This window comes from Larus michahellis, chromosome 1, assembly GCF_964199755.1.
Source record: "Larus michahellis chromosome 1, bLarMic1.1, whole genome shotgun sequence".
Taxonomy (NCBI): domain Eukaryota; kingdom Metazoa; phylum Chordata; class Aves; order Charadriiformes; family Laridae; genus Larus; species Larus michahellis.
This window is the reverse complement of record NC_133896.1, coordinates 155,354,955-155,368,502: the sequence shown is the minus strand read 5'-3', so window position 1 is coordinate 155,368,502 and position 13,548 is coordinate 155,354,955. Positions and strand designations below refer to the sequence as shown.

At 35.7% G+C, this 13,548-nt stretch overlaps 1 protein-coding gene across 7 annotated transcripts in view; it reads right to left on the bottom strand.

Moving 5' to 3' along the window:
• CCDC138 (coiled-coil domain containing 138) overlaps positions 1-13,548 on the bottom strand; it is a 38,833-nt gene that overhangs the window by 5,700 nt on the left and 19,585 nt on the right. For 6 of the 7 annotated variants that reach the window (XR_012583956.1, XM_074560546.1, XM_074560556.1 and 3 more), the window contains one exon: positions 11,329-11,505. The exons of the other annotated variant lie outside the window; for it this stretch is intronic. Coding sequence is in view for 5 of the 6 variants with exons in the window: in XM_074560546.1 (XP_074416647.1) it covers positions 11,329-11,505 (177 nt within the window). In the remaining variant the exon portion in view is untranslated. The remainder of the gene's footprint in view (positions 1-11,328; positions 11,506-13,548) is intronic. 7 annotated transcript variants of the gene reach the window in all.

Here is a 13,548-nt window from a genome sequence, read left to right as displayed (position 1 = left end):
TAACAAGACTGATGAGATAAAGAGGGCGGTCCTACAATTTATTCCTATAAATATCCTTAAGTAGCCATAAAATGCTTTACATTCCTTTTCTGCAGGGGTAAACAAGTACCATATTCAACTGACCTGGACATTTCTTTGCTGCCTTGTTCTTACTGGTTCCTTTAAAATAGTTAATTAAAAAAAAAACAACAACAAATGCACACACACATATATGTACTGTAAGAATGTTTTGACTGTGAAGTTTACAAACCAACATAAAAGATATTATTACTTTTAAGACAGAAAGATTTATTATAAAACAGAAGCGCCAAAGTGGAAAAAACTTCTAAAGTTTCGCAAAGTTCAACTTCGTGAAAGCAAACTGATAAAGGCACACATTTAAATAGACTTTTTGTACACTGCTTCAGATAAGCTTTTGCAGAATATATTCTAAGTAATCAGAAAGTGTACAAAACAAGCATAAAATTTAAATGCATGTCTAGATGATGAACTAAAAAAATATAAGCTTCACATTTTAAAATATGTTGGTAGTTTAGATTTACACAGGTTTTGTTTTTATTAACTATTTTGGAAAAAACTAAATTGCAATCAATTCTGACATGACTTTGGCACAATTTAAAATGATCTGCAGAAGCCTCCACTGGTATTCTTTAAAATTGCAGCATGTTGTAGTTGCATTAGCTTAACTTGATTGGTAGAGTGCAATGAACAATGAGCAATTTATCATTGTTGACAGAATTCATCTGAAATTTACCCTCAAAGTAATCAGTCACTCACAGCATAAAGTCTCACCAGCTATAGTTATCCAGAAAATTCTGTTTTACACCTAAAGCTATGCCATCTCAGAAAATGAAGACTGTCAGGAATGCCAACTTTAAGTTCATGTTTTAACAAATTAACTATTAGTTTTGCCTCATTTCTAATTGCATGAGGATCTGCCGGGAGAACAGAGAACAGGTGAAAGCAATGCAAGTGAGTGACACAGCACTGTCTACTAGTGTGGAAAAGCTGACGAACGCAAAAGTTAACTAACTATGCACCACAGCAGGAACACTTAAAATGAAACAGTAATATCACTTACATGTTACTAATAGCCAATTGTGTGTAATACAGTCACCTGTAAGACTTGAACCATTTGCTGAATTTAACTTTTTCTCCTGTAATCGACAGCCAGGGCTGTTAAGTGCCAGTGGTTAAAGCACAGTGGAGGCAGGGCAAGATTCCAGTCAACGTAAGGCACCTCAAGTGTTGATGCCTACACAGGTGACCCTGAGCGAAGAGAGCCCAAGTGGCAAATTCAGCTGGTCACCCAATGTGACCGAAATTGCTCTTCAGTTTCCTAGGATGCACGAGACATTCAGACAGACATGAGACAAGACGTATGGGAGACCAGTGTCATTCTCAAAGGTCAAGTGAATGTTACACCCACCAAAAAAAAATTATAATAGAAAAGGTTAAAAAATTAGCAGGAATACTTATGTCACAAGAGATGCTTGGAAGAGATGCTACAAAGAAAAGAAAAAAGATTAGAAAAGAAAGCCTTGGCGGTCAGAAACTATTTTTATAATTGAAAGGATAGTATGAAAAGTCACGTTAAGTCAGATCTTGTTAAGAAAAAAAAGTTCTCCCAGCCATTTAAGTAAAAAATAGGACAAAAAAGAGGTATTGAGGTCATCTGTGGTCAGCACAAGAAAGATGGGATAGAAGCTAATGGTATTTTAGTCTTCTGGGTGCACCCCTTGGTTAATATGCTGGTTTTCAGGAGAGAACTCTAACTTGATTAAAGGCACACAAAAAAAATCCCCCAAACTTGTAATTCCAAAAGACTCCTTTAGTCAGGGACACCAGAACAGACTTCAGGATTCTGAAAGAAATGTTGCCTCAATTTTACGAAGGAAGAGTTAAACAATTGTTGAAAAATTAAATCAAGTGTACTATAGTTTTATCTGTAAGTATGTGTACAGGAACTGCAGGTATGTTGTGTCAGAGCAGTCAGATACTTTTGTTTGGTAAAGAAATGCCACAGCAGTTATAACTCAGCTAGACTTCAACAGCATTTGGTAAAACAATATGTGATACCATACTGGAGAAGATGGGGGTTAGTAGAAGAACTGGAAGGTATATAGTATAAGGAACTGGTTAAAAGCAAAGCAAAACATTTTGCCTTGAAAAGTGAACTTTAGTTTTAAATACTGATTTTTGCAACCGTACTTATTTAGTGTATTTATTAATGACTGTGGCACGAAAACAGGAGCAGTCTAATAAAATTCCATGCTGGAACTGCCCATTTAGAAGGCAACAGGTATAAAATACATGAAAAACAGAATTACCTTACTTACTAGAATAGCAGAAGCGTAAAGACAATACACTAACAAACAACAAAAATTTTTCCTGGAAAACCACTGATTAGAAACATCAGAGGATGAAAACTTTTGGTGTGCTAATTGAACTCAGTATGTCTATGAGCAACCAACATGGTCTAACCATTAAAGACTGATTCTAATGAGGCCTGAGAGAGAGAAAAACACCATTTTACAAATAACCTAGACAGCACTACAAATTGAAGCTATGCATTATTATGGGAAACGTTGTTCAAGAAACCAGAAAAAGCCAAATGAACTACCAGAATCATGAAGGAATCACAACTCTCTCTTACAGAGGACACCTAAAGGCACTTTGTTCCAACACTTTCTGTTGGAGCTTGCCTGCCTTGTTTCCCCTGCTCCCATATCTCCACTCCTGTAATAAACAGCTCAGAACTAAGCACAGTATTTCAAACACAATGACAAACCCAAATAAGGAAGCCTTTAGATAAATGAACTAACCTGGCATGACCTGTAATTCTGTAACTTCAGATTGCATGTAAGCAAGTAAATAATGTCTGAACTCTGACAATTCATACACGTTACTCAAACTGCAGAAATTGTATTATCTACTTCCAAAGAAAGCCCTTCTTTATGAAATTATTTCGATTATGGCATTGCTCTAAATTCACCTTGAAAGTTACAGAAAAAAGCCAGCTAATACATACAGTAGTTCTGCTAGTCAAATGCAAAATTTAAAAAATATGCATTAGAAGATATTTTTTCTACTTAAATCATACTTTAATTGCTTGAAATGAAATAGTTTTATGGAAAATTACAAAACTGTAAACTGTTGATAAAAAAATGCAAGTTTAGTAACTATGAGCAAACAAGATCCTACTTGAATAAACTTTAATGTTCTAAAGATTTGATAAATTAAATTGACTTGAAAAGGGATGTGTATATCCAAGTACTGATATAAACAACTGCTTTTTACATCAAATACTTTAAAAAAGTTAGCATTCACATGTACCTTCAAAGTGGTATGCTGCTTACAAAGTACAGTATTACCCTGAATTAACAAAGTGGCTACTTGGCTCTACTTGAGTTTATATTTAATAGTCCCTTTTATTTCTTACTTTAGAGCGGATGAGACAGGGCTCCAAAATTCAGAATGGCTAAGCATTACACAACTGTTACTAGAATAAGAAGAAAACAATGACAAGAACATTTTTTCTTATTAGAGAGAAGGCTAATGTTACTTCGTAGAAATCAAATGACATTATTCCATTTACTGCATTCATTTTTAAATCCTGTAAACATGTATTTCATCAAAATCAAAGTACTCAAACTAAGCTTGCAATTAATTATCAAAAAGTGTGCAAACTTTTGGTGTACTTGCTTGCTTTCAGCAAGTATACAGGTTGGTCCTAACATTATCATAGGCTGCATTTAACAGAGTTAGAGATACTTACCTGTGGTTAAAATATTAAACTAAAACATCTATTAATCCAGCATAATTATTCACTGTTTTCAGAAGAATGAATAAAAAAATTACAAAGGTAAGAAAGGATAATAGAGGAAGGATTTCCTTTTAAATGACTTGTATTTCAATGTTTATCCCACATAAGCTGTAAATCATTCCTTTCGCTATAGCTTCAAACACAGTTCCTCAGGATAATTTCATATCTGCCTTTCACACAGGTGAGTGGGAATCCTACCTTAGGATGGTATTTGCAGACTTGACATTTTTACCCTTTCAGTACTGCAGAATAAGCTCATTTGAAAACTTTCAATCCTGCGAACGGCTACCAGGTAAAGATAATATGCTGCTTGTAGTCTTTAAAGTCTCGAAATGCTAAGACTCAAGAGAAAAATAAAGGAGCGGGTTTGGGTTTCCTTGACAGATTCTAACAATCAACTTTTAGAAGTACCTGTAGAACAGTGTGAATTGTGGAATGCCCAGCATTGGCTATGGAAACATTCCAACTCCAAGGAAGAGACAGAGTGTGTGTATAGGCAGCCCAGATAAAAAGATTGTCTCCACAGTAAGAAGTTGTGATTATTTACTTGTAAACTGAATCTTTTTATCTTCACAGGCATGATTAACTTCCCATGTGAATGAGTAAATCTGGACACAAAAAAAAACAAATCAGAAGTAAGGTTCAGTGAACCTGTAAACACAGCTCACTTTTGCAGTTACTAAAAATCTTAAGTGATGTTAATATGGTTAAGAAATCATACTTAGGCCTGACCAGAATGTGCCTTAACTTACAGTAAGCATAAGAGTCATTTAGAGCTTTTTTTTTTCCAATATGCACTCATTTCAATTTGTGAACAGGCACACACTAATGTAAAATAGTCTCTCCGTAAAACAGAAATAAGCTTGAAGACAAAGTAAACGTAAGCTTTATTTAAAGCAAAGCCCAGTGCTTTGTAATGTCTAATGCGCAAGTAAGTTTTGATTTCCTTGAATGAACATAAGGTTGGGAAAGGGGAACCTACTAATCTATGTGACAGAAGTCAGCTATCACTGCGGGAGGAATTTAAGATGTATGCTGTCTTTGTGTAAAAGTGCAAAGGGTGAAACTGAGACAGGCAGCTCCCTGCTAATAGCAGATCTCAAATCAAGCATGAATCAAGACTACAGTTCAACAATAGTATTTTTGATAGGTGACTGTAAAATCACCACATCCTTTGGAACCCTTTTAACTGATTCACAGGTAAAAAAACACAGTAAGCTCCGTAAGAAGTGAGAAGACAGGAACAACGGTATTTAACAAGATTGTATATGACAAGTATTCAGCTACAGCGTGATTTAATACTAATGATGTGATGTCCTTCAACACCCACAGAACAAATTTTCTTGCTGAGGTCATGCTACTTATTACTAGATTGTTTCCAGAAAACATTTCATGTCTGGCATCCAGGAATTCTCTTGAACGGTGTGTTGCAACTACTGTCCTAGAAACACGATCTGTTGTGAAAATAAATTTGTCATCTTAGGGAAAGAACTTTGGGGTATGAAGATGCCCTGGAAGCCACTGGTGTTATTCTATAACAATCTGGATGATAAAAAGTAACTTTTACTTCAATTATTAAACATTCATTTTAATAGTAATTTAAATGGGAATTTGTAAGAGCTTTGTTAAGGAATAAATACATTATAAGCTATTCAACTAAACTGAAACATAACAGTATCTAGCAGTTAATACATTTTGGTCTCAAAATTTCAAAGATGGTCAGAGCATTGCATTTGTGGAAATTTCTCACTGAGCACATTCAGAGTTTATCGAGATATTAAATCTATTTTTTGTGATAATACTACCAGAGAAGGTTTTGTTCTATCTTCAGACAGGTTCATAGCTTAGACATGGGACTAAAAACCAAACATCATGGCTCAGTAGCCTGCTTTCCTTAACTAAGGTAAGGAAACCTTGGTACTGAGATCTTTCTTCCCTGTCAAATCATCAGGAATATCTCTCTTCCCCTTTTACTCAAGGGGAAGCAAGAAAGATGACTTTATAGACCACTCACTAGTTTCAAAGACCAAAAGAAGGATCAAATTGAATTTTATGGCACCCATCTGAAGCCCCGGATTCAAGCAAAGCACCACCACCATTAAAAAAAGACTGCGGGACTTTCTCCCTTGATTCTGCTTTTATCAGTCAATCTCTGCAGCAAAGGAAAGATGGGCATCTTCCAGAAAACAAACATGGATTGAAAACCTGGTAATGGTTACGGAGAGCCAAATGAAAGACTGAAAAGCATACACCTGATCTGGCACTCATCCCATCTAGCCATGACAGAAAACCAGCATTGATGAGATAGCTATGTTGAAAGTATAGCTAAACCACTGCTTTGGTGCTGTGTTCACACATATCAGGTATTGGAAAGTACATTTAAAACAGAAGACTGAACAGGTTGAAATGTAGCAATTTATGCACCATTACAGACAGCATTAGACAAAAATATTAGCAGAATGTAGTAAAAGAAAAGGGGCAAAATACTTTGTTGAGTTAATTTTCTACCGTCAGGTTCATAACAAGCTGTTAACTCTCCCAACTGTGGAATTTAGAAGCAAACAATTTAGAAGTAATAACTTCCAGTGAAGACAGCAGACTAAATCGACTAGACTTACCCTTACAAATACTTACACCTTAATTTCAGGTACTTATCAAGTTTCTAGCGTAGGTTAAATGAAGCGAGCATTTGCGAAGAGAAAGCAAATGGTTAGATAAGGATTTCACTTAGTTGCAAAGTTTCTTTCCTCAAATGTAGTAACAGTAAAAGTAGTGAAAAGAATCCACATAAGCACTGGAGGATGAGGGAAAAAAAAACTATTACAGCTTGAAAGTAAGCTGAAACTGAAGTTCTCTTGACACAAAGCAAACTCTCAGAAATTACTGCATAACATCTGTAGCAGCTCCTCTCACTCTTACGCCCTGAGGAGCTGGCCGAAACTAACCTCAACTTTTTTCACCCCTGACATTCAGAAGTCAGCATTTGTTCCAACTATGAATGTTTTTGTATATTACAAGAACAGTAATCAGTATAACATTTTACCCTCCTTCCTAGGCTTTAACATTTTTATAAAAGAGGTGAGGCAAACAAGATTGGCATGCATACATATATATTATTTTTTTTTTTCTGTATCTGTGACATACTGTTACAATTCCAAAAACATTTAATGATTGGGACAAAATGGTGAGATTATTTTTGGCTGGTACCATAATTCAGAATTATACAATGGCATGAAAACTCACTGATGTCTGGGAAATGCTGTGCAGCTGGAATAGTATCCAAGCTCTGATACCTAAAACATAATGTAGTCTGATGCCATGTATGCAATTTGAGATCCCAATTTGATAAACACACATAAACTTGAATCCTTCCAAGAAATAATGCGACCGTGTCGTGTACTATAATGTGGGCTCTGGAGCTTTGTATGCTATGATGATGTACCTAAGTTTCAAGAAACATACACAAATAAACTTACCAAGGGTACCGAAAGTCCGAAAGAATTCCTGTGGTGTTAAGACCACTGTGCTTCTATGGCCTAGCTGGATGGTGTTATCAACTCTTGTACAGAACACAGATCAACTCAGACAAACTTTTCATAAAGTTGTGGACTTCAGGCATAATTTTATTTATAGTTTTAAATGAGCTTGCAGCTAGTATATGAGATCTACTAGACCGGCATCATTCCTGTGGAGTATGGTAAGCTCTCCCTAACTTGGAATCAAAAAGATTAAAGAGTAAACCCTGATCCTATTAGTAACTGAAAATGTTCCAACCTGGAATCTGAAGTAATACTAAGAGATGAACCAGAAAGAACACTTCGAAGGTTGATAGCCCATCTTGTGGCTCTAATGAGAAAATGATGACAAATGGTTTTACCACTAAGAATGCAAATGTATAGACCTCTTGACACAAAGGGGGTCAAAATAAGCCTTTTGTCTTTGGAGTAGGAATGAAATGCCTAATCCCTGATTACTAAGGTTACATTTTCTGCTCTTCTGTCATCTAAGTGAACATCCAGATGTTGATTTTACAGTACCTTGTCATGATGGTATGGATGGAAAAGGTAATGTAAGAGCACAAGTTCAGTGAAACTATCTGTAATATCCACTGCTCACACCTTCTTGCTCTCATTAGACCTGGGGATTCTAAGTCAGGTTTCCTGAAAGAAAGTCTGTCACTAGAAGTTGTGTAGGGGTCATTTGGTCTAGTAACCTATGCTTCTTCCTTTGTACCTCACAAAACTGAGTTGTGCAGTGCAAAAAAACATCATCTGCTTCTTCCTTCAGACTGGAATGCATAAGCTCACTGAAAACAGAAGCTCCAACTTCTTAATGAGCGAAGAGTTTCGTTAGCCTTTGAACTAATGTTTAAATTAAGTATTTTTAATGGCTTGAACTCCAACCCTGATAGCTATCTTCATCAGCCACAGTCTTAAGGGCATGGATGTGCCCAAACATCTAAAAACATGTGCGGGCACATTGCATACAAGGATTTTGGCTACCAGCCGCATCTCACCATATAGATTTTACTTCTTCCCACCACTCTGTGGGAGTCTTTTTATAAATAGACAACCTGTTATAATAGACAACCTTAATAAAGTTAGTCTTGCCTTGCCAGAAACACATGGTGAGTGTCAACAGACATTTACAAAATGACAGCAGATCTCACCAAACAAATCCTGATTTACTGTCCTTTTTCATGCATTTTTTCAGGTTTTGAAATGCCCTGAAGCCATCCTCTGGACCACGTTATGATCTAGCAAGCTTTCTCAGACAACTAAATCACTCTAGAATTAATTACTCCTCCACCTCTGCCTGCTGATCCTTCTTTTCCTTGTGAAAAAAAGATCTAACAAGCAACAATCAGAACAGTAGAAGATACTGCGTACAAATGCATATCCTCAGCTGGCCAGGACTGACGAGCATATAATAATGACATCATAGGTGGACAAATAAAGAAAATACTGAAGAATGTTACCTTTCAGTCCCCCACCATTTCGCATTGAAATGGTGGTGTCAAGACTCTCCTATATTTTTGGTGTGAAACTCCTGAATAGAAATGGAGAGAGAGTGCTTGAAAGGCTGTGTGCCAGTAAGATGCACAGCAGTAAGACTATTAATTTTAATTTAGGTCTTGTACACAGAGAGAAAACAGATGATACCAATGCCTCAACTGTTGTATTTGACATCATGTCTTCAATAACTGAATGCCGTATCAGTGCTGTCAACGTTGTATGAATTTGCCATGGAAACTTGGATCCTGGACCCATTGAACAAGGTATACTATGAAGCCAAAAGCAATGATACTGATCTAAAATATGAGAACATGCACACCAAAATCAGTCAAGGGGCTTAAGCCGTACTGCCGACTCTCTTGCTATAATTTCTATCAAAGCACAGAAATATCCATCTTAGAACAGCAGGTACTTTCTTCATATACAGCTTAATATATGAGGGAAATCTAGGTTTCATTTCTGGAACATGAGGATGATAATTTCTTCCCCAGAAGGGAACCTACATGAAGACCTCAGACAGATTTGGACTGTACAGAACCATTAGAATTTATTTCTTACTATAACAAAAGGTACATGCAGTGACAGGGAATAGTGCAACATAGTAGTTATTTCATATCTGATTCACATTTCTCAGTCCAGACAACTAAAATCTGAATCTGTAAAAATACTTCACCAAAAATTTAAAACTTAGAAAAATTAAATTTTTTCTAAGGTGCTTAGAATAAGAATATCTGCAAAAAAATAAAGCACTGGCTTTTTTTCCAACTTAATTTCTAATCACTTCATCTCTAAAGGTAATATTTTTAAACAAAAATATTCAAATACTCCTACAGAGCCAGAAAATTATTGCAGGTCGTTGAAAGAATACCTAGGATTGCATATCTTACAGGAAAAAAAAAAAGCCTACACTTTGCCTACTGTTGCTCAAATGCTGTCTTTTTGTGCAATGTAATTCCATATTTTACCATATGGCCTATGACTTCCTATTTAAGGCTGCACATCAATATAGCTTTAAAATCAAACATAAATTCCTGTTTTAATCTAACACAGAGAGACCTGAATATCCATTGCTGCCTTCCAGTTTATCTTTTAATGGCTTTTTAATAGGAAACTTACAAAGGAATGAAAATACGATTTACCATCAACAATACTACCTCTCATTGTTAATATTTTCTTGCAAAACACTAACTATATATTAGAAAAGAGCAGAACATGCTTATAACTTGTGTATTGGCAATTTATTCTACCAAAAAGAAAGGCTCTGCAAAAAGATTTATATCCAGTTGCCAAGAAAGAAATTCTCAATTAAATGTCAATTCAATTAAAGATAGCTTCTCCTTCCCTGATTTCACAAATACACATCTTCTCTGGGAAGCAACAAAGCAAAACGAGTCTCTCACAACATACCTCCATTATTCTTCAAACTGCGGGCATTTAGCGTATCAGAACGACTACTGCTAGATAACAGATGATGTACTGTTACTGGCATCACTCAAAGTAATACCAGAAACCATCCACCTTGCTTAGGTTACTTTTGTATGTACAACTATCTCTCTCATAATCACTTTACCAATCATAGTTATGACTATTAGGAAGAACGCTTTCCTGTAAGATTACACTAACTACATGGTCAGAAAAAGAGTCTGTAAGGAAGAATAAAACTTCAGTTAAATCTTTCTGACACCTCGCTACAAAATGGCTTTTAACTTAATGCTGTTCCATCCCGAGTCAAATATGCTTTCTATTTTTACTACTACAATGCATGGTAAGAAAATACTCCCCAAAAAACAATATAACTTTCAAAAATGGCAGCAGCCCCTTCCCCTTTTCTATTCTAAAGGGCAGTGAGTGATTCTTTCCTTTTACAAAAAACAGTCACAAGGTTTATTCAACATGGCACTGGAATGCCTTACTACTTTCATGTTCATCCAGTTGGTTATCAACTGATTCTTAGCCTGTATCACTTGGAAAAGTGCGGCGACAAATGAGATTATTAACCCTTTTACAGGGCCACAGCACAGTAAAAGTCAGCAAAATATGACCATCTCACCACAGTAAAATCCAGTAAAACCACCATCTCTTCTAGAAATGTCATTTCCAATTATTAGAAAGTGAAAAATGACTGGGGATGAGCTGTTCATTCAAACTAGAAAAAGAATTTTGATAAAGCCTGTTTTTTATCTCCACCTGCTGGCAGTTTTTCATGATATGGCTTCCTAGGCACAGCCTGACTTCAAAGAAAAACATCAACAGAAAAATTCACGCCAATAAATAAGAAAGTAACAAGAAAAGATAACTCAAAGAGACAGACAATTCAGAAATACATTTTATGTCTCTAATGAACCTACATGACACAAACGAATGCTAATACTAGATTAGATTATTTATACAGAAGAATCATGCTATTTTTATGTTGTATTTGTGCATACCTCACCTGTTTTCAACATGATTTTATGTTTTTATTTTTTTTTAATTATATAAATTTACCAGATTCTGTGGTCATCTGAAGTAATCCATCAAGAGCACAGGGAAGCAGACCTCTACTGGATATTTTTAAGTGACTTAATACAACAGGTACGCTTTGGTATTCCACAAATAAGGCCTTCCCTTCATCTGTCTTCAAGTCTACGCGAAGGGAATCAAACGCTTGAGCCAGGTAATCCACTGAAAGATATCAGAATACAGGCAATAAAACTTCTACAATCATAGCTCCATTAACCAATATGTTAATAGCTATCCTGAGAGTTACTGTTGCAGATGTATACTTAAAAGTTAAATGGCTGAATATATTAAATTTTATTTTTATTTAAAGACAGCCTCTGCCTGTTTTTATTCCTTAACAAATTGTTGTGAGTGGAGAAAAGGTCTAACTACAACTCGTATGTTGAAGAAAAATACACTTACAGATATAAAGCCCTTTAACATTTTGCTTAAGAGGAAAGAAATTAAAAGCTTGTATAGTTTGAGACAGTGTTGGTTTCAACATCTGGGAAACCTCTATTAAAGGAGCTAAGGGCTGATTTGTCTGAATAAGAGAAATTACTTTCATGAGAGCAACTACTCCCATTCCTTTCTATAAAAAGCTGTACTTAAGTTTCAGTGCATACATTTTATGTACTCCTTCATTATGGGGCGCACTAAATTATACAAAGAATGTAGATTAAGTGGAACAACCTAATTTTCTTAATTTCCTGATGTCATATCTTTCTCAGTATCTTGGAATTGCATTGATCAGCTGGAGCACAGAAAAGAAGTGTAAGCAAACAATTTATCCTGTAGCATACGTTTAACTACAGTGCCCTCTGCTGGATACTGGCATTTTGAATGAAACAGGATATCTGTTCAAACCAAGCGTGCTACCTTATCACTACATCATTGGTGCCATGTGGTCAGAGCGATCAAAATTCACACAAGGTGACATTTGAGATATGTTTAACAACAGGGTGTATTTTCCATGTTATAGAAGTCAGCAGTAAAAAACTACCATGAGAAGCTAACCTGATTCATTCTAATTAACAGCATACATGCAATAACTCTGCAATAACTGATTTTTGTATTGTAATTCTTTTGCCTCATTTTTATCAAACATTTCTAGAAATGTGCGCCTCAATTTTAGAGGAATTATCACACCTCATCAAAATATCTTGACTGAAATAGTTTCCTCCAACAGCTAAAATACTATATATGTTCATTAATGATGTCAGGGTGGTCTTCCACCATGTTTAAATCCTGTGTTTACTGTAAATAGTTACAATATAAATACTGCACAGGTCAGTTAAGCATAAAGACATACTAATCTGCTTAACCATTTAATCCAGAAGGATAAATTCCATTAAGAAGAACATTGTTCATTATGTATGGACTTAAAATCTTTGCCATCCCTGATTAGCATCAATCAGGATGCCGGAGACTGCAGGAATTTTGTGATGTGGATTTCTGCTTTCTAAGAAATGGCCCCAAATTCATAATGTATTTCATGCAAGAGACAGAAAAAAATCAGGTGCCATCTGATTCTGACACTCTGGCATGGTTTTTCAGGATTACCTTGAAAATTAACATCTCTGTAAACTGTCTCTATCTCTTTGTGTTACTAGCAGAGGAGATGTGTTACTGGTAAAGACATTTTAAAATACCAACCATTCTGAGAACAATAGATAGCAAAAATAGAATCATGGAATAATACAGGCTACAACCTCCTGCACAAGGCAGGACCACTTCTGAAGTTAAATCAGATTGCTCATAGTTGTAACCCCACTGAACAATTATTTGCTATCAAAATAATCTGTGCTTTTAAAATGTCTTTGAAAATGGAAAAACAATCGGTTAGTATCACAAAGAGTTGGAAAAGGGTTATGGATATATTTATTCTTATGATACCCTTGCAAAACTCATTCTTGCAGAAAATCCCAGTTATGTGGCACCACACTACTCCTAAGTTGCTGCAAGTAGGCAGTAATCACCTCTTATGCCTGCTCTTAGTGGTATATAATTAGTGTTTTCTGCCTGACTTCCATAAAAAGGATCTGCAGCACCTCTTGTTCCCTACTTCCCTTGAAAAGAGAAAAGGCTTCATAACCAAAGGCAGCAGTTAACAAATCAGCCTACAGAATGGTTATTGTATTCTTTGAAATATATTTTCCACAGGTTTTTTTCTCATCCTGTCCAGACACAATCTGATTCTTGTTAACTTGTAGTGTCTACTTTGAA